This window comes from Rhinopithecus roxellana, chromosome 12 (assembly GCF_007565055.1).
Source record: "Rhinopithecus roxellana isolate Shanxi Qingling chromosome 12, ASM756505v1, whole genome shotgun sequence".
In the NCBI taxonomy this organism is placed as follows: Eukaryota; Metazoa; Chordata; class Mammalia; order Primates; family Cercopithecidae; genus Rhinopithecus; species Rhinopithecus roxellana.
Genome location: NC_044560.1, coordinates 115728605 through 115754678, shown reverse-complemented (window position 1 = coordinate 115754678; position 26074 = coordinate 115728605). Strand labels below are relative to the sequence as shown.

At 51.7% G+C, this 26074-nt stretch overlaps 1 protein-coding gene and 1 pseudogene across 2 annotated transcripts in view; both read right to left on the bottom strand.

Annotated features, from left to right (window-relative positions):
- Positions 1 to 380: 380 nt before the first annotated feature.
- Positions 381 to 14925, bottom strand: LOC104667280 (annotated as a pseudogene).
- Positions 14926 to 24374: 9449 nt separating this feature from the next.
- Positions 24375 to 26074, bottom strand: part of LOC104667258 (sialic acid-binding Ig-like lectin 7) — an 11112-nt gene continuing 9412 nt past the window's right edge. For both annotated transcript variants that reach the window (XM_030942419.1, XM_010369594.2), the window contains one exon: positions 24375 to 24824. In XM_030942419.1, coding sequence (XP_030798279.1) covers positions 24642 to 24824 — 183 coding nt within the window. In that variant the 3' untranslated portion in view covers positions 24375 to 24641. The remainder of the gene's footprint in view (positions 24825 to 26074) is intronic.

Here is a 26074-nt window from a genome sequence, read left to right as displayed (position 1 = left end):
AACCAAGAGCAGATGGATTTCCCAGCTCCAGCAGAAGGAGCAAGCTCGTGCTTCCCGCTAGCTCTTTCCTTCTACGATTCTGTCATCTGATCCTTGGCCCCAGCAGAGTCTCCCCTCCATGGCTGGAGCCTAAAAGAGAGAGCGAGAGAGAGGATGGGGAGGAGGGACCTCTCCTGCCTCTCCTGGGCCCTGTCTCCGACATCCTCCATCCCCACATAACAGCACGGCTAAGAACAAAGCGCATGCTCAGTGCAGGTCTACACGAATGAACGCCTTAATAAATGGTGGGGGCTGTTTCCCTACCTTCTTCCTAATTCACACTGCAAAGCTGCTCCTGATGAGGCGTCCCTCGTCCGTCTTTTTCTTACGGATGCGTCTGCTTCCTGCGGCAAAGCCTGCCCAGGCTCCCACGTATGTCTGTTTCTCTCACTTTTCAGGAGCTCTGAGCAGCCTGTACGTGTGCATCCGTGCTGCCTCATACCAGGCAGAGCCGCAGTCTATTCTCTTCTGCAGATGGAAGAGCAACGTGTGTTTGATTTGAGTGCAGGAAGTACGTTTGCTCCCATGTGCTGAAAGATTTTGTTGTAAAACTTCCCTGTAGTGTGGCGCCAAGGGAAGCCCTCTTTTCTCTCTGCAGCAGTTGGTGGGATGACTTTTTTTTTTTTTTTTTTTTACCAACCTCCCATCCAATACGGAGCAAGCCACGGGAGAACCTCCTGTGATCCTCAACACACGAGAAGTGAAAGAGTGAGTATGTCCTCCACCGCCCGGACCAACTTTTACCGGGATTTGCAGAGGCTGTAATTCACAGTATGGCCACCAGAGGGCAGTCATAACCCTTCACTTTCCAGTCATTTCACACCAAAGACAAATCAGGTCAAACGTCATGTGAGACTTGCGCAAATAGCTGGAAATAGTTTTCGTTTTAATTGGAGAACGCTGTTAGTGAGCCTTTAGTATTAATTAATTATTAATTATTAATTTATTATTAAATGTTCGAAATCCTTTACCTACAACAGATCTTTTGAACCTTATGAGACTGTAAGAGACCAAAAAATACATCACCGCAAAATACGACTGTAGGAGACCAAAATACGCCACCCCAAAATGTACCTTTTTGGCATAAAGATTATTTCAAGAGCCTGCAGACACAGGAGACGCTCTGAGAACCAGGGAAGAAGTTAGCTTTTTAAAAGGGAAAACCACATCTACAAAGGAATCTCCAACAGCAAAGGGATCTCCCTCTGTACCAGGAAGAGAAGACGACTCACTCACGAAACTCTTATCAAGGGAAGAGGCACCCATGTGATCTGCAAAACAAGCCTGCTGTTGTTTCCTGGTGTATTTCCCTGTTGCCTTCCGATAACTGGCCTACCCACACCCTTCTTTCTTTGTTTCCGTGGAAGATGCTGTTTAAGAATGAAGTCAAAGCCACCTCTTTGAAATTTACTCTTTTTCCCTGGGTGTATCCCATGTACACATGAGGTATACAGGTTGCTAACCTCTGTTTTTCTTTTAATAAACTTTTGTTACTTGGGTTCTTCCCAACGAAGGACTTTGAAGTCCTGTCACTCATAGTTTCGAAAGATTTTCTTCTTATTTCTAAGGGAAACTGAAACTCCCCACTATCCTAAAAAGAAGTACATGATCTTTTTCTTCCCCCCGCAAATGGCCAGGTTAGCAGGGGAACATATCCAAGTCCTGTGGCAGATCATATTGGGAAGCTGCTGATCACCAGTTTCAGGTGTTTTCTATCTTTTGGGAGATGGCCGTTCTCTGGCACCAGCTGCGACCAATAGATTATTTTAGAGAAACAGTGTAACAACCACCTGACAGCAGATAGCCACCTGACATTGCCGGTAGTGGAGGCAGCCCTCTCCTGCCCTGCTTGTGCTGACTAGCTACTTCCTGTAAGAGCCTTAGTAAATGTAATCCACATAACATACAACCGACCCATGTAAAGTGTACAATTCACGGGTTTTTTAGTATCATCACAGGATGGTGCCTTATACCAGGCAGAGTCCATTCTCTTCTGCAGAAGGAAGAACGGCGTGCGTTTGATTTGAATGCAGGAAGTACGTTTGCCCGACATCACTACAAACATTTTAAAAACTTTTTCGGCCGGGCGCGGTGGCTCACGCCTGTAATCCCAGCACTTTGGGAGGCCGAGACGGGCGGATCACGAGGTCAGGAGATCGAGACCATCCTGACTAACACGGTGAAACCCCGTCTCTACTAAAAATACAAAAATTAGCCGGGCGCGGTGGCGGGCGCCTGTAGTCCCAGCTGCATGGGAGGCTGAGGCAGGAGAATGACGTGAACCCGGGAGGCGGACCTTGCAGTGAGTGGAGATCGCGCCACCGCACTCCAGCCTGGGCGACAGAGCGAGACTCCGTCCCAAAAAAAAAAAAAAAAAAAACTTTTTCATGACTTCAAAAAGAAACCCAGTGCTGATTAGCAGTCACACCTCAATCACCTGTTCCCTCCCAGCCCTGGGCCACTGCACTTTCTGTCTCTATAGATTTGCCTATTCAGGACACTTCGTATAAGAGGAATCGTGCCATTTGTGGTCTTTTGTGTCTGTGTATCTGGCTTCTTTTTTTTTTTTTTTTTTTTTTTTTTTTTTTTTGAGATGGAGTCTCGCTCTGTGGCCCAGGCTGGAGTGCAGTGGCCGGACCTCAGCTCACTGCAAGCTCTGCCTCCCGGGTTTACGCCATTCTCCTGCCTCAGCCTCCCGAGTGGCTGGGACTACAGGCGCCCGCCACCTCGCCCGGCTAGTTTTTTGTATTTTTTTAGTAGAAACGGGGTGTCACCGTGTTAGCCAGGATGGTCTCGATCTCCTGACCTCGTGATCCACCCGTCTTGGCCTCCCAAAGTGCTGGGATTACAGGCTTGAGCCACCGCGCCCGGCCCCCGTGTCTGGCTTCTTTCACATAGATGATGCATCCAAGCCTCATCCATGTTGTAGCCTGTGACGGTTCTTCGCTCCTTCCTACGGCTGGATACCTATGTAACAAACCTGCACGTTTAGCACATGTATCCCAGAACTTAAAGTAAAACAAAATAAAATAGTATGTGTTATTATAAAAGGAAAGAAAAATGTATTTCCAAGTACTGCTTGCGATACCCTGTGAATTGAACATTTCTGAGTGGCTCTTTCTGCCTTTCTCCTCCTCTATCTCTGTTTCTCTCTCTCTCTGTTATTTCTCAGTATGCAACACATCATCACATCCCTGCACACCTCGACTCCTCCTCCACGAGCTCCTGTCTGCACAGGTCTGCCCCTGTGCTCCTAACCCGCAGCGTTATTCCTCTAAACAAATGTGAACCAGAATGAGCCTCTCTTTCAAGACGGATCCTGAGTGGCTAACTGAGCCTAAGTTTAAAATAGAGGCAAGCGGCCAATTACTGACTGCAGGTCACCCACGTACTCTGACTTCCCTAAAAACCCACAGCTTTTTCATCTCCCGGACTTTCAGAGATCACCTGAACCAACCAATCAGAGCTCAGCTGTGTCCACCAATGAGCACTCAGTAAGTTTCAATCCTTCATTTGCATAAACAGACCTGATTGGGAGCCTGGGCAGGACACTAAACCTGACACTTCCCTTGGCTTGATGGAACAACCCTTCATTTTACACTGGAGTCTCTCTGGTTTGCAAACTGTTACCTGGAATAAAGTCTCTTTCCTGCAAAATCCTTTTCAGAGAACTTTAGTTTATAGTCCTAATAGTGAATTTAGGAATAACCTAAAACTCCAACAAGGACACTGGTTATACGAACTTGGGTTTAGGATTTTACCAGCATGCCCTGCAGCCATCGAAAATGGACTTGCTGAGGAACATTTAATGGTACAAGGGAAGAGTACCCTGTTGAGGAGAAAAGCAGCTGGTCTTAAAACAGGACCAGTAATTTAAAAATTGGGTGAGACTTCCGGGGGCCGCTCTGGGCTCCAGCGTCTGCTTGGGGGCCGACTCCCTCTAACTGGCCAGTGGCATGGACGGGACAGAGCCGAGCCCTGGGCCCACTTTGGCCCATCCATGAGTGCAGCTGCATGATGCATCCCAGCCTTGGCAACTGCAGCAGGCAGGGAGGAGCTGCAGCGCCGGCCGACTCCGCCTGGGCCTCAGATCCTGTCACACAGGACAGCATGCACCTTAGATCCTGAAAAAAAGGCACAAAGTGTTCAAGTGATGTTTAGAAATCATTTGCGAGTGGATCTTACAGATTTGGTGCTAAAGCACCCAAACGTTATGCATTAGATCCTGATGTGCACTCCTGGGAATTCTTGCACGGCCAGGGTCAGGTGTCTGTGGGTGCCCATCGAGCATCCTCCTCTCTTGACTGAAAATGACAATAACGACTCTTCGTCATCCTCCTCTTTCTCTGAGGCTGATGTGGCAAATGGGGTCTGGGTCATTGCAACTGCTGTGGCATGACCCATGCTGTCATGACTTGGCTGCTGGTCTTCTGTGCAGACTTTTGGTGACGCTTGTCATGCTGCTGCCTTCCAAAGACTTCTGGTACTCTGTGGTCAATGGCGGTGCTTGCCTGTTGTTCTAGCTGGGAACCACGCTCACCGACCCCAGGGCGGTACCCAAAGGAAAGGCTACAAAAGAATACACGGAGAGTGCGCAGCTGCAGCCCTGAGAAGTGATCAACACCTGCTCCAAGTGCTGCTGTATCAAGCAGAGATAGGTTAGACAGGCGGGTCACAGCCTCCCTTAAAGAGAAACAAACTTGTTAAATAGAGAAAACAAACCGCCGGACATCGCACAAACCGCATCCCGGGCTGGTGGTCAAAACATCCTGCAGGAAGGAGGTAGAAGGGCAGAAGGGAAAGTCCCCAAATTCGTGCAAGTGTGGAAACCCATGCTTAGTTAGTGTCCTTGGGCTGATCTATGCTTATTATAATAGTGAAAACACACCCCCACGTGGAGACTTAAGGTGCTAATGAGACAGCGAGGTATGCACTAGCGTGTACAGCCATTGCACATGCGGGCCTAAGAGACCACCCAGAACATGCTTAAGAGCAACACCGTCCTACTCCCGCATGAGTAGTCACAGAAGATTCCCCTAAAGGGAGTTTCCCCAGCGTCAGTCAGCGCCGTCTCATGTCTGAGCAGCCGCTCTGACCTGCTGTCAGAGTGCACTTTCACTTTGCCATTAACTCTCTTGCTTACTTTTAGTTGGACTCGTTCTCAAATTCTTTTGCCTAGTGAAGTCAAGAACCTGAACTGGCCCACCAGCCTACAAAGCCAGAGCGTGCCCACCACTGCTGTACTTGCAAGAGATGTGTTTGCAAAACGGGTCACCACAGCCTGAGAGTGAGCAGTGGTGTAGGAGGTAAGAATCTGAGTTTTCTGTGCTCTTTCCTATGTAGACAGCTCCGTCTTCAGCCCACGGTCTGATTCTCTGTGGATTTCAGTTTATCTCCTGTGTCCTGGGACAGCGGACTGAATGCAGTGAATTCTTACCTCCAATAATTGTCATCCTGCCGATCCTCCTGTGCCTTGAGGATTGTCTGTTTTCACTTTCACTGCAGTTGTTTGGCAACTGAATCCACTCCATATGCAACAGACAAGACAGAGATCAAGAGATGGGAAAGTGAGAAGTCCACGTGGGAGCAGAGGCTGCCATGGGAAAGGGTGAAGGCTGTTTTTAGGGGTCCCCTTATTCCTTTGGATGAATCTCTTCTTCAGCTACCGATTTAGGCGACTGCCGATGATACCCTGGAAAGGAGGCCTGGAGTTCTCTCTGGGAGGGCCCTCTCATCAGGCTGGAAATTGCTAACAGACTTTCACTTATTTACTTGGGATCTGAAGGGAACGAACAGCTCACCTGGGACCAACAGGGCAAATGGAACCTACACAAACCAATTGCTTACAGCAGGCGGAGTGTGATGTATTTACAGTCACAGACTGCAGATTTTCCAGTTCTCACCTGTACAGCTAAGGAAAGGTGCACAGCCGCGTGTTGAAGCCAAACGTCATTAACATTCCTGCGGAGTTAGGATTTTTAAGAATACTTTGCTTTTTTTTTTTTTTGAGCCAGAGCTTGCTGTTCCGCCCAGGCTGGAGAGTACAATGGCATGATCTCGGCTCACTGCAAACTCTGCCTCCCAGTTCAAGCGATTCTCCTGCCTCAGCCTCCTGAGTAGCTGGGATTACAGGCTTGTGCCACCACACCCAGCTAATTTTTGTGTTTTTAGTAGAGGTGGGGTTTCACCATGTTGGCCAGGCTGGTCTCAAACTCCTGACCTTGTGATCCACCTGCCTCAGCCTCCCAAAGTGCTGGGATTACAGACATGAGCCACCGCGCCCGGCCAAACAACCTACTTTTTAAGAAACCGTTTCAGGGAAGAGGGAGAACTGCTCCAAGGTCCTCCCCGTGGGTTACTATGAATACTCTGCAGAACATCTTGATCCAATGAACAGCCGTTCCTGTGTGGTCCTTTGTGCCTCTCCTGTTTTAATTTTGTTTCAAAAATCTTGAGTGTGTGAGGGCCTTGGAACTGATTTTTGTTGTTGTTCCAGCGAAATCAGCACTGTAAACATAGCACCTGCATGAGAGAAAAGCAGCGTCTCGGTGGCCTGATACTAATACTTTGGGCAGCTCAATGCTGATGGTGGTGTGGGGGACCAGGGGGCTGCCAACCTAGCCCTTGGGCACCCTGGGAAGGCGCAGGGACCACAAGGCGGCCAGCCCCTGGCAGGGGAGACCGCGTGTGCCGCGGTGCAGGCAACACTCATGCCGGGAATGGTCAGGATGGCACCAGCTTGTTGGATTTTTTGTTGGCATTTGTGTTTGTTTCTCTACTCACCACCCAAGTGATAAAATAGGATCCTTGGTGCAGAACTTAAATTATCCCAGAAAGCCAACAGTTCCCCGCCTTGGGGACTTGTCTTTAAATTGCCTGGTTTGTACGTTGCTGGCCGGACGCATGAAGAAGCAATCTGTGACAAATCTGAGGGTCTTCCTTTCAGCCCCCCTCCCACGCTAAGAAAAGTCGGTGTTTCCCTCCCGGGAGCTGTTGTGAATTTCTCTTTATCTGGGAACTGGTTTGGTTTTGTTTTTAGTTGCTCTGTGCTCCCTCTGAATCAAAGCTTCTAGCACTGCCCCTGAAAACCACAAAGGGTCCTGCTTGAGGCGCCAACCCGGCCAAGAGAGCAAACCGGCAGGAGGTTTGGAAATGGACTCGGTCTCTGCAGAAGCGTGTGCACTATTAGGGGATGAACCGCGTCACAGCCAGAGGCACGAAGCTCATGTTGTAGGCGATCCAGGAGACGTGAGTTCCCAGAGCTTGTTTGGCGCGTTCATGTGCACACTGTTGTCGGGGTTGGAATGTGTACTGAGCTTCCATGTGAGGCTTGTGATATGCATTTCCTGTTTATCAATAAAAAGATTATCGAAGTGGTTGAATCCTGGGAGTTGGCAAATGTGTACTGACCCAGTGCACTTGACTCTTCAACCCCTTCTTTCCATATCATTTTTATAAGAAATAAGGTAACCTACATGACAATTCTAAAATAAAATAAATTGGGCGAGGTCCTAAGTAGGAAAACCAAACCAAACGGAAACAGGACACCTGGAAATGTGAGGCTTTGCTGTGCTTTTCTGTATTTCCCAACTGTCCCAACAGTGAGCTGTCTTTTTTGTTTGTGTGTTTGCTTTCTTGCTCGTTTGATAGCCAGGTCAAAATAAGGTAAACAAATATGAAAATAAGTAAATAAATAATAAACTAAAGGCAACATAAAGCCATAAAGATAAGGTTGGGCTCACCAGCCCCACCCGTGCTGGTCAGAGTTCACCCTGGGGAGGAAAGGCTGCCCCAAGGGCTGGGAGATGAGACCCGCAGCCTCTGTGCCAGGAGACACAGGTCTGGGAGGGAGCAGAGCAGAGGGAGGGAGTTGCATCTCTGGAGGGACCCCTCTTCCTGGAGGACTCCAGTAGCTCACAGACCTTTCCAGACCCAGATGGAGGCTGTGGAGGGGGCTCTTTCTGGTGGGTAAGAGAAGCTGGATGCTGGATGAGCTTCCCAGGGCTGAGGGAAGGGCAACTGGAAGCAAAGGAGGGGAGGAGGCTGGGGCCATCCCCATCCAGGGCCACAGCCGGAAACTCCCAGAGCAAGGGTTGAGGAGAAGGGAGGAGGCAGGACCCTCTGCAGGACTTTCATGAGGTCACACACCTGGAAATGTCTTACCCCTAGACACAGCCCTGCACAGACTCACAGATGTGGTGTTACACTCACTCAGACATACACACACGCACACGTACACACACACACACGCGCGCGCGCGCGCACACACACACACACACACACCATGCATTTCTATCCACATCCAGCTGCCAGGACCCTGTACCTCCACCCTGAGGTTCCCATACTGACTTTCTCGTTGGTGTGAACATTGGTCTCTGTCATGTTCTTGCTGTGTGATTGTGGGCAAGTAACTTCACCTCTCTGCACCTCCGAATTTCTTCATCTGCAAATGGGGTTAAAGTATGTGTCTTGCTTGGCTGCTGGGAGGGTTAAAGGTAACCCTGTCACAGTGCCTGGCATATAGTCAGTGTGAAATAAATTACTATTATCATCCGCATTGTTATTGTTACCCCTGGTAGTTAGGCCAGCAGTGCCAACTCCTTCCTCAGCTTCACCTGGCGGCCTCTTTCCCCCACACGATGGCATCTTCTTACAGCGCCCTCAGAAATCTTTAAAAGTACGGAGATGTTGAGGACTCTTGGTGCAGAGGTGAAGTCCCCAGACCATCTCCTCCACCTCCTAGGGTCCCACGTGAGGAGGAATTGGGCTTGGACTTGGTGGGAAGTTGGGCACCTTCACCTCTCTCTACCCAGGACTCTCCCGTGGTTCTTACGGACCTGAGATGCGACTTCTTCCCTGATTTCTCCCCATAGGGCGTTGGGTCAGACATATCTCATTATAACCCCATTTGTGTGGTTTAGACACAATAACTTAACAACGTTAATGTTACCGTAGAGACCCTAAGACTGACAGAGTGGACTCTTTGTAGCATTATGGTACCAAATTTTAAACAAGACCTAAGGGCACGCCAAGCAAAGGTGAAGTCACGTGCCACAGAACTTGAAGAATTACTGTGTTCTGACGGCCTCAAGGTTTTTCTTTTTCTCTATCAGCTCAACAAACACTGGTCTCAAAATAAACAATATTAAAATAATTTGCAGCTCATCCACTGCCAGATACTAACTAACCCCCTGTTCTACCAGCCACAACCACAGCTTGAATTCAGCAAAAGACTAATTTCACTAACTTTCTCCTAAGAAAACAACCATAGGCTAATTCTGCCCATTTACAGAGACTACACACTTTTTTTTTTTTTTTTTTTTTGAGGCGGAGTCTCGCTCTGTGGCCCAGGCTGGAGTGCAGTGGCCGGATCTCAGCTCACTGCAAGCTCCGCCCCCTGGGTTTACGCCATTCTCCTGCCTCAGCCTCCTGAGTAGCTGGGACTACAGGCGCCTGCCACCGCGCCCGGCTAATTTTTTGTATTTTTAGTAGAGACGGGGTTTCACCATGGTCTCAATCTCCTGACCTTGTGATCCACCCGCCTCGGCCTCCCAAAGTGCTGGGATTACAGGCGTGAGCCACCGCGCCCGGCCCCTACACACTTAAACACCTCTGCGTCTCTGCTTTGCCTCTTGACATAGATGGCTTAATTATAATACATTTAAATATTAAGTCTCCACCCCAAAATAAACATGAGTTGCATATAACTGAGGTATTTATCCATCACACGTACGCGTGACACCCTTTCATAAATACCCATGACTCTGCCTCTAATGTGTTAAATCTGTATATTTAGCCAACCCTTCCAACATAAAACTGCTCCAAGCCCTCCTCCCTTAAAACACCTGACTTTCAACTTTTACGAGAAGTTACACTTCCCAGCCCGCCTAGATGGCCACTTACAGACTATAACCCTTTTATTTTTATTTTTTTTGAGATAGAATCTTGCTCTGTCAGCCAGGCTGGAGTGCTGTGGCGTGATCTTGGCTCACTGCAACCTCAGCCTCCCAGGTTCAAGCGATTCTCGTGCCTCGGCCTCTTGAGTAGCTGGGCTAACAGGTGTGTGCCACCACGCCCGGCTAATTTTTACATTTTTAGTAGAGATGGGCTTTTGCCATGTTGACCAGGCAGGTCTCCAACTCCTGGCCTCAAGTGATCTGCCCACTTTGGCCTCCCAAAGTGCTGAGATTACAGGTGTGAGCCACCACGCCTAGCCTCATGTAATATTTGAAAATCAAAATTGTGCCAAAAACTCCATGGAGAACAAAAATTTAAATAAACCCAGGATTTTTAAATGTGCTTTGCTGAGCCAATTGCAGCCTGAGGCACGAGAAAAATGTCTGTCCCTCTTTATATGTTTTCATGTATGTTTAATGGTCAGTTTTATCCAGAACATTAAATAATTGAACTACTACTGACAAATTGAAAAATGGTGTGTAATAAAACATCATTTTAAGTTTAAAGATTTTACGTATACCTAGAGCAGAATTTATTATACTCAGCTTTCCTGGCTCTACTGGAAGCAAGGAGAAATAATATTTTCAAATCCAACTTTGATTCCCTCATTTTCAACTGAGAACGCTGCCCTACTTGACAATTTCTCTTGACTAAGTGATGATCTTAAATAATTCTTGTTCACTTCAGTTTATTTTTTTTTACTTTATTTTTATCTTTTGAGACGGAGTTTCACTCTTGTTGCCCAGGCTGGAGTGCAGTGGCATGATCTCGGCTCGCTGCAACCTCTGCCTCCCGGGTTCAAGGAATTCTCCTGCCTCAGCCTCCCGAGTAGCTGGGGTTACAGATGCCTGCCACCACATCTGGCTAATTTTTGTATTTTTAATTTAGTAGAGGTGGGGTTTCACCATTTTGTCCAGGTTGGTCTCAAACTCCTAACCTCAGGTGATCCGCCTGCCTCAGCCTCCCAAAGTGCTGGGATTACAGGTGTGAGCCACCACACCTGGCCACTTCAGTTTATTGAACCTGTCATTATTTAAAATCTTGATATTGGCTTATCATTGGTTTTTAAATTTTAATTTTGATGTTTTAAAAAACAATGCATGTAACTTTGTTTTTCTCAGTTGCTGAGATTTTTGGCGTCCCCTTAAATGTTGCATTCAAAGCAAGTGCCTCATTCTTCTCATCCTAACTCTGGCCCTCCTGGAAAGGTAGGTGCCTAACAACCAGAATGTGCAGGGCTCCAGGCTGAGGAGTTTGGGCTTTATCATGGGTTGGCAAACTACAGCCCTTGCATTGAATCTGGCCCACTGCTTGTTTTTGTCAGTAAAGTTTTATTGGAACACAGTCCAACTCACCATTAACATGTGGTCTACGGCTGATTTCATTCTACAGTAGCAGAGCTGAGTAGCTGCAACAACAACTGTATAGTCCACAAAGCCAAAAATACTTACCATCTGGCCTCTCAGAAAATGTTTGCTGGCCTCTGATCTAGACCATGCGGGTGGAGGACAGCTGTCCAAATGCAGAAGAACTGGGCAGTGATGCCTTCCAGATAGTCCCTCCAGATAGGGAAGGGGAGGTGAGAAGTAGGGAGGTGACAAGGTCCAGAGAAAAAATCCTGAGGCCTCAGCAATGAGAGGGTCAGGATGGGCGGGAGTGATGCTAGCTGTCCTTTGTGGGGCAAATTGACAAGATATGGTGAATTTTCAGCTGTAGAGGAAGACAGGGAGGACAGAGAGGAGGCAACTCTCCTCCATGCCTGATCTGGGAGGAGTGGCTGCCATGCTGTCAGCAAGATGGGGAATCCTGCAGGAGAAGCCGGCTTGTAGGTAGGAGGAGGAGATGAGGAGATAACTTTGGCTGTGACTAGCTGAGCAATCCTGGAGGCCATCCTGTGGGAGGTGTCCAGGCTGAATGCTGGGTGTGGAGACACCCACATTGCTCACCTGACAGGCTGAGCCCCTGACGGCGTTTGCATTCTCCATGCCTGTATCCCCGATGCCCGCTGCTGGCCTTGCCTATTTCTTCCTGCAGGACCTCACTCTGAGTGAAAAGACCGGAGTCTTTCAGTCTTTATCGATCAAGGTGTAGTGGGTGGACCAACCCCCACCCCACCACCATGTTTCCTATTAAAGGGCTGGAGGGATGACTGAGGTGAGAGAGAGGTAAGCTAGTCCCAGGGACCCCCGTGACTCCAGTGATGAGAACACAGGCTCCTGCCTTCTGGCTGGTGGTGCCCGGGGCTTGCCATAGACTTGGAGCCCCACGGACAAGGATGCTTGTGAAATTCTCACTTTGCATCTGTGACCTCCTTGCCCTTATTTTAAGCTCTTGACCATGCAGGTCCCTACAGCTCTGACTTCAGGGATTCTGTTCCCACCCTGCCCTCCCTCAGGGCTCTCCTTCCCTCCCTCCCCAGGGTGAATGCTCACACCATGAAGATGACACAGAAGGACAGGAAGGCCAGGGCTGTGGCTCCAGCTCCCCCGACCGCCCGCAACATCACTCCTGATACAGGCCATGTGGTGCCTGCAAATGGATTGGAGTTATCTCTGGGATTTACCTTCAACAACTGGGTCTCTTCGCCTTCTACTGCCTGTAAGGCCCTCGACTTTGATTCTCCTCCCAGCTTTCCCAGATACAAAGAGCAGGCATGGGAAGGAGGAGGATTACGGACTTCTGGTGAGGCCAGTGAGGCATGAGAGTGCTGGGTGCAGTTTTTTTTTTTTTTTAATTTAAAATTTTGATTTGTGTTCACCATGGAATTATTTTGCATTAACTTTTATTTTTTTAAAAAAGATTATCATGTCACAATATTATTTCTCTTGCTTGCTGAGTTGTTTTATTTTTGGTTCTTAAATTTGGTGCCAAGGCAAGTGCCTCACGTGCCTCATCCTGGTCTAAGCACTGCAAAGCAAGGCGCTTGTCTTCTTAAATACACCCATCCAGGCCCCAGCTCCTCCCCTCCAAGATCGACTCCTCCCCTCTCCCCACCCCACACCCTTTTCCTGGCGGGGAGAGGACAGTGACGCTCTGGGTTTCGGGGAAGTTCCAGGCCTCATAACTGAGCACAGACCAGAGCTGAGCTCCCCCTTGAAGCTCAGGGCAGTGGATGGCCCATGAGGGTGGGGCAGGTGTGTCCTCCTCCTCCAGCCCCTCCCCTACCCACCTGTGCCCTCATTCTGCAGGGAGAGGCTCAGGGAAATGTGCTGGGAGCCCCAAGGGTTCTGAGCTCGGCAGGTGAATTCCCCTTCATCCTTCACGTGCACTCGAGGCAGCTCCAGCAGCCCAGGGTTCGAGGACTGTGAGGGGCTCAGGGTCAGGCTCCCTCGGGTCCAGCTCAGCCTGGCAGGGGGATTGCCGTCGACAGCACAGACCAGGCGCAGAGACTAGCCCTCCAGGACTGAGAGGGATGAGCTGTTCCCCAAGGCTGTGGATGCTGTACAGAAAGGTGTGTTCAGGAGGTGGATGATCAGGACCCTCGAGGCTGGTCCTGCTGTATCAATGTCCCCCTGCCCTTGCTGCAGGGCCAAGGAGGGTGTGTGTGGAGGATTCTGAGGGGAGTGAGGAAGGGATGGGAACAGGGGCTCAGGTGGCCACAGGGGCTGAGGATGGGGAGGGGCACTGGATTCACCCACAAGGGGGTCTCAGGTCACCAGGGTGAGTCCGGGTTGAGGAGGGACCTGGCTCTGCCCTGAGCTGAAGGCCCTGCTCCCCCAGCCCCAGGGAGGGGGCTCTGTCCCCTACCTGTGCCATTCACTCGGAAGACAGTCTCGGTCAAGTTCTGAGGAGGGTCTGGCACAGAAAGACACGGAGACCCATGTCACTGTGAGGGCTGGGGACAAGGGCCCTGTCTCCCCAGGAGTCGCGTAAATGGGGAAAGTGGAGCCAACCACTCCAAGCCGAGATTCTGGGAGCCAGCACCCTTGACCCCCATCCTGCTGCTCTCAGCAACACCCCGCCCCACCAGGAACCCAGGCGTCCTGGCCCAGCACTCACAGGACACGTTGAGTTGGACGGTCCTGGTCATGGTCACACCCATCCCAGGCAAGGTCACCTGACAGGTGAGGTTGGTGCCGTGGTCCTGGGGCTTTGGGATGAGGGTGAGCACTGAGGAGCGGGTTGTGGTCAGGCCTGGGGAGGACACGGAGGTCCCCATCCAGGATATGGTAGGGGGCACCCTCTGCTTACAGGCCCAGGGCACAGAGCAGGCCAGGTTTCCGGGGCGGCCAGACTCCATGGTCCCCAGGGTGGAGATACTGGGCCTGTGGGTCAGGACTGGTGAGGAGGAGGGGGTGCAGGATCAGGAGGAGGTCTGAGGTGCAGCCCTGGGGAAGCTTGGGCTGTGGTCCAGTGCCTCCCCTGAGCCCGATACACTTCACCCCCGACCCCTTCCCAAGACAAGGGTTCCAACCCACCCCTGAGCTGCAGCCCCATGACGTTTTCTCATGCTGCTTCTGGAGCCAGCGCCTTACCCGTCACCAACACGTGGAGCTGGTTGGACATGTAGTTCCATTTCACGTGCCCTCTCTCAATGCAAAAGAAAAATAACCCCTGGTCCTTCCTCCTGGTGTCTCTGATGCTCAGGGAGCAGTTGTTCATCTGCGGGTTTCCAGAGAGCTGGAATCGGCCCTGGATCTCCTTCTTCACTTGTCGTTTTAGGTTGTTCGTGGCCGCTGGAGCGCGCTGGGCTGTGTTAGTCCCTTGCTGGAACCAGTAGCCATGAACTTCTGGAGAGTCAGTCTTGGGGTGGGAGAAGGAGCAGGGGACGTCGACGCACAGGCCCTCCTGCACTGTCACCTCCCTCTGCACTTGCAGCGTGTAACCATCCCCCCGTTGTCCCTGTCCCTCCACCCTCTCCCTCCCCCAGAGCAGGGGCAGCAGCAGCAGCAGCATGTCTGGTTCGGAGGTGCCAGGGCCGCCAGGGAACGTCTGTTCCTCAGAGTTCTTCTCTCAGGAAGTGAGGGCTCAAGACTTAGAGGAGGCCCCACAGGAGGTTGGTGGTGAGGTCAGAACAGTGACCTCCCCAGAGGAGGAACTTCACACACAGACACTGTCAGGCCTGGGTCAGCCCTTGGAGATCGATTATCTACAATCCCACATCCGCTCCTGGGTCCCTGAAGTCAGACAGGATGAGAGACTCACCCAGATTTCCTCCTCATGCCGAGCCTGATCCCCACATCCTGCCTCCCTGTCTCACCCTTGCCTCTGCAAGGTGAAACTGGGTCCATCCGGCCAGACCCCTGAGTCTCCTCTGTGGCTATCACTGTTTGTGGAGGTCAGACCTGCCAAAGGCAGGACTCGGGGCCGTGAGAGGGTGCAGGTGGGGTGAGCAGGCAGCCTCTCCTCCCTCCCTCAGCAGCCACAAGGTGGGCACCCCCTTTCTGCATAACGAGGTCAACAAGGCAGAGCCAGACACTGTCCCCAAGGAGTCACTGTGCAGTGGGGAGACACTGAGGCTCATGACGTCTGAGCTCCCCAGGACAGGAGCTTCAGTGGGGGGCACGGGCAGGGTGGGGTCGCTCTTCCCTAGGTTGAGGGTTCAGTCTCAGGAGGACCGAGCAGAGGGATGCGGGGCTGTGGAGGTGAGGATTTTGTGTGTGGATACACGCCAAGGACACGGAGGGGAGCCCAGCCTGCAGGAGGCCGGGGAAACTGAGGCTTGTCGATTTGACAAGGGCAGACACTTCTCCCTTCGTTGTGGTTATCTGGACATCAGGAGGGTTTTCTTCACCACTGGTATCTTATTCAGCCACCCTTCCCCTGGTTACTCCACAGCAGGCGGGGTCCGCCGGGCCCGGGGCTTTGCTCCTACAAGTGCTACTCCCAGGGGTCCAAGTGAACAGGAGCCATGGAGCGAGGACCCCAGCCCTGGGGCATGCACCCTCAGCACTGGGCAGGATTATTTTGGAGAAGAAACGTGCACCTGAATTAAACAGAAGACTATTTTTAACTGTGTGGCTGCAGGCTGGGAGGGAGTGGTGGGGAACCCTGGGAGGTGGAGCCTCCTTAGACCCATGTAAGTTTTCTTGAAACATATTTTTTGGGGAAATAGAAGACATATAGATAAAAGTGACCCCAAGAGATCATCTCAGGAAGGGTGCGGTGGCTCACACCTGTAATCCCAGCACTTTGGGAGGCCGAGGCCGGCAGATCGCCTGAAGTCAGGAGTTCGAGACCAGCCTGGCCAACATGGTGAAACTCAGTCTCTACTAAAAATACAAAAATTAGCCAAGTGTGGTGGTGCATGCCTGAAATCCCAGCCACTCGGGAAACTGAGGGAGGAGAATCGCTTGAACCCAGGAGACGGAGGTTGCAGTGAGCCGAGATTGTGCCACTGCATTCCAGCCTGGGCGACAGAGCAAGACTCTGTCTCAAAAACAAAACGAAACAAGACAAAACAAAACAAAACAAAACAAAACAGGACATCTCAGTGATTTGCACATATGAACACCCTTAGAGAAACAGAACACTGATAGCACCTCAGGACCGCCCATGTATTCCCCCTTCCTATCAGTCATGCCATACTCTCTTCTGATGGAGTCCCTAGCCTCACTTTAATGCTAATTTTTAATTAACCTTAATGCTTGCTTTTCTATATAGTTTTATCATCTGCATGCACTGCCTTGAGTACTATAGTGTTGCATAGGTTTTTCTGAAGACTTTGTATACATAAAAATTTACATACTTTGTAATTTTTTTTATGTAGACTTTTTGTATACATAAAAAAGTCTGTGTTCTTCCGCACAACTTCACGCATCTGTGCGTTCCATATTGTCCCCTAACTGTCCATAACCTGGAGTGGATCAGCTGTGACAATTAAGAAGGGTAGGTGCAGGGCTTGGGTGTGCATAGTTCACTCCCGCCCCCATCAGGAGTAGTTGAATTTGCTGCTGCTATCTGCTGCCACTTCCCTCTCACCTGGTCCCCCATCCTTGCCCAATCACTCTCTCCTAGTGGAGGCAGCTGCAGCATCTCTGTGGTCAGCAGCGCTGAGCCATGGCCCATGTGTTCCCCATGGTCCCCAATTTGCAAAGAAAAGCAGAAAAATGGAAAGGAGAAAGAGGAGAAAGTTGCAGAGACTCTAAGTATAAAATAAGTACTAATAACCAACTTCTGACCCAGAAGACCTGGGAGGCCCTGTATGTATCCCCACTTCCTCTTTTTGTGGAAGAAGATACCCAGGTTCAGTGTCAAGGGCTATGATCTCAACGTTTGTGCCTCCCTCTACTTAAATCCTCGCCTGTAAGGTGATGGTATTTGAAGATGGTGGAGCTCTCATAAATGGGATTAGTGCACTTGTAAAACAGACCCCAAGCAGCTTGCGTGGACTTCCGCCATGCAAGGACACAGCGAGAGGACATCATCAGCTATGAAAAAGCAGGACCTCACCAGGCACCAATCTCCTGGCACTTTGGTCTTGGAATTCCCAGCTTATGCGACCATGAGAAATAAATTTCTCTTGCTTATAAGCCAGCCAGTTTATGGTATTTTGTTATAGAAGGCTGAATGGACTGAGCGAGCAGGTGAATTGCCCAAATCACACAGGTGCCCTGTCTCTCGCTCCAGTGTCTGATCAGGAGCCACCGCATCAATCTTGTCTGCCCAGGATAGACCAGGCTGGGACAAGGAAAGCTGATGTTAATTTGAGAGGGAAGAACTGTCAAGTCTCTCGCATGAGATGAGGAAAGAAATTTCATTCATTCATTCATTCATTCATTCATTCATTCTGCATTTAGGTCATGAGCACTGTGCTGTGCCTTGAGATTTCCAGCAGAGTGAGCAGGATAGACCCAGTCCCTGCCTTTGAGGAGAGAAACTTTGGGTTAGGAGACAGACAAGCCACCTGATATTTCTGATGCTAGGGGGTAGGTGGCTGTGAAGTGGGAGGCAGAGACTGGGAATGGGGGGATCTTGCTCTTTTGGAGTGGAAGTGAATTCTCGGGAAGGAACAGGTAGAGTGGACATGGTCGGGATTGTCAGGGAGCCATCGGAGTATGAATTCCCTGGAACTCTGGAGTCCCTGGACTTTTGGGTACTGTGGTTCCATTGCTTTCACCCTCCCATTATACTGGAGACCCTGAGCCAGCTACAAAGTTCTGCTCTCTGCATGTGACCAACCCACCCCCTGCCCCAGCAGGGGTCAGGGCACTGCCCATAGGAGGCGCTCCCTCTGCCCAGGATAGGCTTCTGCTCCTGGGGTTGCCCAGGCAAGGAGGGTGGTGCTGTCCGTCGTGCTGATGCAGAGCAGAGCCTGGACTTTGAACGTGTGGAGGGACCTGACCACACAGAGCAGGGGCCTAGCTGAGAGTCAGACACTCAAGACGTCAGGTGTCCTGGGGAGAGCCTGGGTCCACCTAGGAGGAGGCACTCAGAGGAGGGACAGCTCTCTGTTTCTTGTTCTTCTGTCCACCCTCAACAAATGGCCTATGGACAAGGCTAGGCTGTGACTCCTGGTCACACATTGGAGCGGGAGACAGGGCACCTGGGTGATTTGGGCAATCGCTTGTTCTCTCAGTCCATTCAGGCTTCTGTAACAAAATCCCTTCACTGCTCTAAGGGCAGAGAAGGTGAAGGCTCTGAGCTGCCCCTCTATGTACAGGTTTCCATTTCATTCTCCAATACCCCGGAGTAGCAGATGCCTTTTTTCTCCCTAAAGAGGTCTGTCCCTGCGTCTCCCCTCTGTGCGTTTCTGACATCCAGAAAGCAGGTGCTGGACTGGGGTCTGAAGCAGGTGGAATTGGCCCTGGGTCTCCTCCTGCCCTTTTCCATCTAGATTGCTTCCGGCCACTTGAGGATCCTGATAGAAATCATTCCCTTTCTGGGACAGTAGCTTTGGAGAGGGCTACAGTCATACAGGGACCCAAGGGTATAGAAGATGGAGCAGTGCATAGTCAGAGACCCTCCTGCACCTGCACCGACTCTGGGGCTTCCAGCTGGGATCTCCTATCCTGAGCCAGAGCCCCTGTGGGGAAATGAGGGTCAGTCCAGCCCAGCCCCTTGGCCCCTGTCCCCCAGGCCCACTTTCCTGCCCACAGCAGGGGCAGCAGCAGCTGCAGTGGGAGCTTCTTTAGGGTGAGCCTTGGTGTCACAGGGCCCTCGAAGGGCCCCACAGGAAGCCTGTGGGTAAGATCAGAAAAATAACTGACCACAAAAGAGGACCTTGGCCCCGATGCTGCCAGAGCTGTCAGAGCCCTTGGAGAGTGGCCAATTCTGCTTTCCGGATGGTCTTCAGTGTGGGCTGCACACAGCAGGGAGGCCACGACCCATAGCTGCAGGCTCTCTGCCCACAGTCTTTCCCTCCTGCAGCACCGTCCACACCAGCGAAGCAGGCACTGCCTGGCCATTACAGCTTCTAGGTGCTCGGGAGGGTCAGTCCTGCCAGGGCTGGGACTCAGGAGGGGCTGGTGGAGGAACCACGAGGCACCCAGCTCGAGGAGATGTTCTCTGCAGACTCGGGCATGGCCAACGTGCTCTGTGTCCCTGGGCAGGCCCTGAACATCCACATGTCGGGCCCTAACCATCCTCAGGAGTCACTTGGAGTCCTGTCCCCAGCAAGGAGCTCCTGGTGGTCCACATTGCTCTGGGGCTTCCTCACGTGAGGCCTCGCAGAGAGAGGTCGGGAGCACAGGCTCTGTAGCTGGATGGCTGCTGGCTTGAGCTGGGCTCTGTGAAACCCACGGTGTTGTCTTGGGAAGGGGCTTACCCACTCTGTGCATCATCGGGTGTCCACACTCACGGCGTGTCAGGGATGAACTGTGTCCCCCACAAATTCCTATGCTGAAGTCCTAACCCCCAGCATCTCAGAATGGGACCATAATTAGAGACAGGGACTTATAAAAAGGTAACTAAGTTAAAATGAAGTTGTTAGGGTAGCCTCTCATCCTACATGAGTTGTGTCTTTATTAGAGGGAGTGATTAGGGGCACAGCACTGTGGCTCTGGCCTGTAATCCCAGTGCTTCAGGAGGCTGAGATGGGCAGATGACTTGAGGTCAGGAGTTGGGGACCAGCCTGGCCAACATGGGGAAACCCCATCTCTAGTAAAAATACAAAAATTAGCCGGACATGGTGGTGCATGCCTGTGATCCCAGCTACTTGGGAGGCTGAGGCGGGAGAATCGCTTGAATCCGGAAGACAGAGGCTACAGCGAGCCAAGATCGAGCCACTGCACTCCAGCCTGAGAGACAGAGCAAGGCTCTGTCTCAAAAAAAAAAAAAGGAGTGATTAGTGATTAGGACAAAGACCACGTGGGACACAGGGAGAAGATGCCACCCGCAAGCCACGGAGAGGCCTCAGAAGGAAGCAACGCGACCACAGCTTGGTCTCAGACTTCCAACCTCCAGGAGGGTGGGAAAACAACGGCGTTGTTGAAGCCACTGGGTCTGTGCTCCTTTCTCAAGGCAAACCTGGCAAGCGAGTGCATGGAGTGGTCGAGAGGATTCGATGTGTTTCTGTGAGCATAGCCAGGTGTGGCCCGCGGTGGGTGCAGAGTCCCACAGGGGTCTGGGCCCGTCTGTAACATGCTCAGAGGATGGAAGGAGAAAAGGGAAGGGGAGGGCTCCTCACCAGAGGAAACCTGTGCTGCTCCCGCCCCGCCTCCGACATCTGCAGGGCTGCCCCCTCCACCCACACTCACCCTCCCTCCCCAGGACAGGGCAGGGCTCTCAGCCGCAGCCCCTCGCTGCCCCTGTACCCTGCACAAGTGCCTCCCATCTATGGGGCAGAGCAGCCTGGGCGTCTGGGCTGGGTGAGGCGGAGCCTGGAGCGGCACCCGCCAAGGTCAGGGGAGACAGAGGCGGGCACAGCCTGGCGGGGTCCGGGCTGAGCCAGCGGGGAGCACGGGGCTGTGGGAGCCCAGGGGAGAGGGTGAGGATCCGCGGGCAGGTGGGACAGGTGAGCCGGGAGGTGAGAGATGGGCAGGGCTGCCTGAAAGGCAAGTTCATCCCAGAGCAGCGAGCAGGGCTCAGTCAAAGGCCGCGGGAGAAACAGCGGTGATTTAAAACAAACAAACAAACAAACAAACAAGCAAACAGCAAAAACTCTGCCTGCAGTGAGCCTGTATCTTAGTGGGGCGGCCACAAAAATATTGTTGAGTAGCAAGAAGTGTTTCGAAAGTGTGCAGTGGGTAAAGTGTGAGAAAATAAAGCAGATTTAATCAAGAGGGACGGAGTCCTCAGGGCTGGCTGGTTTCAAGAGCCAGGAGCCTGATTTCAAGAATGTGGTCAGGAAAGGACCGGCTGAGAAGAAAATTGGCGCCTAAACGTTCCTGGCACCGCCCGCGGCTGCTGATTGGCTCAAGCCCGTAGGCTGGCTCTGGTTCTTCAGCTCCTGATTGGCTCTGGCAGCTGTGCGTCAGCTCAGAGGCACGTGTCCGTGAGGGAAAGCTCCATCTGCCTCGCTGATCGGCTGCGTAGCAGGCACCTGAAGCTGCTGATTGGCTACCAAAGAGGCCTGTGCAGCCACTGTTTGGCTGTGGGGTAGAGGCACAACGTGCCAGGCGCGCGTGGGCTGGGCCCAGGGCGGCAGTGGAGCCTTCACACTGCTTTCTCCGCGCGCTGAGGATACATGGCCTCACAGCAGTGCCTGGCCTGTGGGCGTCCCCTGCAGTCCTCGGCTGCGGGACCTGTATCGGGACTGCGCAAAGTGGGCTTCCAGGAGAGCGGGGCTGCTCTCTTAGTCCGGCGTCCCTCAGTCAGCTGTGCCTTGGAGCGTGGGGCAGCCCAGGCCCGTGAGACCGCCAGGGTCACCCTCAGGCCCCCGAGGTCTCCGAGTCCCTTGCGGGGTCCAAGACCACTTCTGAATCAGTCACGAGGCAAGACCGCAGACCCTCAGGAGATCACCAGGAGCCTGACGCGCATTCCTCCGCCTCCACCACGCCAGTCACCTGCTCAGCCCGAGGGCAGCCAGCGGCCATCGCCCCAGTGAGGCGCCCGTGAGATGCTGAGGCTGTGACCAGGGCAGCGCCCTACAAGTCAGCGTCAGCCCCCCGGCCAGCCTCAGAGCTTAGAACAGTGTCTGGCACACAGTAGGCCCCATGTGTTTGCTTTTACTCCAAGGACTTTATTACAATGTAAAGGGCTACCATGGGGCTGGCCCCTACTAGGTCCCTGATCATGGCAGATACTCTTATTAAGGTTATTGTTGTGGACACAGCTGCCTTGCCTCGGGCAGGTCTAGGGGTCAGCTCAGGGTGCACAGTGGGGAACCTCCTGGCTGGAGGAGGACCTCATGAGGTGGTACCCAGGACCCCAAAGGGTCAGAAGCACAGCCCCAGGGCCTCCTCCCCTGTCTCTGCAGATGGACCTGACTCTGTGTTGCTGAGGAGCAATCCTGAAAACGTCAATGGCATCGTGACGGCTGAGATCGTCTCCCAGGTGGAAATGGATTGTGTCACCTATTCTTTCCCAGATCTCAAGTACTGCTGGATCCAGAACAGCTCCTTCCTAAACTTCTCTTATGCAAAGCTGAATCTCTTGAGTGTGGTCTGGTAGCAGATAGGCCGTTATCGATGGATGCATGGTGGAGAACCTCGTGACCCAGCTATGTACAGGGACATCAGGATCCAGGCCCCCCGTGAGTGCAGCAGCTTCCCGTCCAGGCTCACACTCTGCACATCTCCTGCCTCCATGCCCTGCTAAGCAGTGCCCACCCTCAGGAGCGCCACCTCCACCCTGCCATGACATGCTCACAACCTCTGGGTGAAATCCTCCAGTCCTCTGAGGTCTGGGTCCAAAGCTGTCTCCTCTGTGAATCCTATGGAGTCCTCAGATCAGAGTTAGGGTGAGTGGCAGGGGGATAAGAGCGGTGAACATTAGCTGTGCACTTACCATGTGCCCGCTGCCATTCTAACCTGTTTGACCCTCACTGTCTCTCTATGGAGAAAGTGAATGTGATTAGCATCACCTCCACTTTACAGGTGAGAAAACTGAGCCCCATGGAGTTTGAGTGTTTTATTCAAGGCTCCTGTGCTAACCCACAGAAGAGGTGGGATTCAACCCTGGGCAGGCCAAACCCACAGCCTGTGCCCTCAGCTGTTCCCCTCAGCTCCCTCCAAGATGAGGAATGAGAAAGATGCAGGGATGGGATGGGATTTTGTCATAGCTCCACGACCATGACACATCTCTACTCCCTACACATTTCACCAAGCTTCTGGCCTTATTCTTGGGCCTCTGATAACAAAAGATGAACAAGCTGCTCTCCCTGCCCCCAGGGGTAATAATAACTAACCTAATTTCCAGAGTTGATGGCATGTCTTATGGCATGACATAACAGTGTGAAATCAATTATTATTATTAACTCTGTCATTGTTGTTACCCCTGGTAATTACGCCAACAGTGTCGACTCCTTCCTCAGCTTCACCCACCCTCTTTCCCCCACACAATGGCATCTTCCTCCTGCGCCCTTGGAAATCTTAAGGATGTTGAGGACTCTCGGTGCAGAGGTGAAGCCCCCAGACCGTCTCCTCCACCTCCTAGGGTCCCACATGGGGAAGGATTGGGCTTGGACTTGGTGGGAAGTTGGGCCCCTTCACCTCTCTCTACCCAGGACTCTCCCGTGTTTCTTATGGACCTGAGATGTGACTTCTTCCCTGATTTCTCCCCATAGGGCAAATCAGCCTCCATGACTGTCCACCTCAGACCTGAGGACAAGACCAGAACGGCAAGCAGGTGAGGAGAAGGTGATGGAGAAGGGCTGGGGGGGTCTCCATAGGACCTGTGAAGCTGGAAAGAGTCCAGGGTCTTTCTGGAAAGGACTGACAAGAGAGGGACCCAGCCCAGTCACACCAAGGTCCGGAGATGGGGGCTCCTGGGGGAGGTCTGCAGACCCAATCGGGGCCCTGGGGAGGAAATCATGGGCAGCATGGTCATTGGAGGCTCTATTTGCTGATCAGAGCTATGCAGGCTGGGGCAGAACATGCGCAGAGCTGGGCTGTAATTTCAGGCGCCTCCTTTCTCAGCTCTGGCATGTCCAGGTTCTCAGATGCCTTCACCAGAGGCCATGGAGTCAACAGAGATGCTGCGAACTTATGGCTAAGGGGTGCCCAATCAGTGGTTGCTTTACTCAGTGCCAGGTGAGAGAAGATACCTCAGAATCAGGCAGGGATTAAATTCCAGCCCTGCCCTGAGAACCTGAGCGACCTGAACGCAGCCCCAGTGAGGCTCCCTCACCTGGATGCACCATGGAACCATCAAGTCAGCATGATAAGCACATGCATCAGCTCAAATATTTATCTTTTGTGTGTGTGTGTGTGACAACATTTAAACTTCTCTCTTAGCTATTTTGAATTATTCAATACATTACTCTGTCATTTGAAACAACACAGATGAATTTAGAGGATGTTATGTTGAGTGAAATAAGCCAGGCACAGAGAAACAAACACGTTATGATCTCACTATATTTGGAATCTAAAATAGACATCCTCAGAGAAGTAGAGAGGAGAATCATGGGTACCAGAGGCCGGGGCGGGGAGTGTGGACTGATTGGATTGGGAAAGGCAGGCATGCATTTTCAGTTAGATAGGAGGAATAAGCTCTGATGTCCTGTTGCACAGCTTCGAGGGCTGTTAATTCTACAGGAATCGGCCTCAGACTCCTTTACTGGAGGGGTTGTGAACCCTCAAACAAGCCCAAGTCTCTGCAGTTTCTCACTTGGGGATCTTGATCTCTGAATACTCATTGTTGGTTGCCTCTTGTCCCCATAGGTCCTGAGGCCCCACCTTTTGGAAGCTGAGGGATGCATACTGGATCTCTCCTTCCTCCTCTGAGGAGGGGGCAGCCAGGCCATGGTGTCGGGGGCTGTCGTCTGCCCAGGACTCAATCAAGGTACCCTGAATGGAGAGAGAGAAGGGAGTCAGAGCAGAGCAGTGGAAATAGGATAAGGCAGGGAGAGTCACAAGTTGTTTGATTGGTTGGTTGGTTTGGATATATTGCTCTGTATAGAATTAAACTTCATGAGTTCCTGCCTCTATCCCATGTTCATATTATAGAAATCTCCTTCATTTATACTTTCCTGCAATATTTAACCCTTAATGAGCACCTCGTTTGGTGTTTATTAATCTTATTAACTTCCTACAACAACCCCATGAGGAAAGCAGCGTGCCCAAACTCCCTGTTATGCCAGGACCCAATCCAGTCCATCCCTTCTGACCCCAAAGCCTAGAGTCCTGCTGAGGCCCTCTGTATGTGAGGCCCTGAGCCAGGTGCTGGATGGACTGTGGTGGACACAGTAGTGTTGGCCCTGACCTCCTGAAGCTCACTTTTTAATTGAGGGAAGTTGGCAAAAATGACTGTCAAACAAATGAATATCTATGTGTGAATTATAAGATGCACAGGAAGAGGGTGAGAGAGAATTACAGGGCCTTGATTTGGATGGGGCAGCTGCCCGTAGGAAGCTCACAGTTTGGTGGTGTGGGGAAGACAAGTCAATCAAAGAAATTACATCCCTCTGGTAAGAAGTATAACCGCTCCCCAAAATGTCTGTGCCCTAATCCCCTGAAACCTGTGAATCTGTTACCTTACATTGCTAAAGGGACTTTACAGATGGAACTAGGTTAAGGGTACTGAGATGAGGAGGTTATCCTGGATTATTTGGGTGGGCCCAGTGGAATCACAGGAGTCCTTATAAGTAAAAGGAGGATGGCAGGGAGAGATGGGAAGATGCCAGGCTACTTACCTTGCAAACAGAGGAAAGGACTTGAGCCAAGGAATGCAGGTGCCTCTAGAGGCCAGAAAGTGTGAGAAATTGCATCCTCCCCTGGAGCCTCCAGAAGGAACCAGCCCTGCCTGCCAATGCCTTGATTTTGGCCCCGTGACACCCATTTTGGGCTTGTGACCTTCAGAACTTCAATCCATGTGTGTTGTTTGAAGCCAGGAAATGTGTGGTAATTTATCACAGCAGCCACAGGAAACTAATACAGACTCACACAGCAGAGGGTGACAGAGGCTGCCTGGGAGGGTCCTCCTTCATCACAGCCCTTCCCTACTGCTCCCCTGTGCAGAGGATGCTCCATGGAACTGTCAGTGATTTTGCTTGCCAGATTCTCTCTTGATTACTCAAATTAATATTCACACACATACC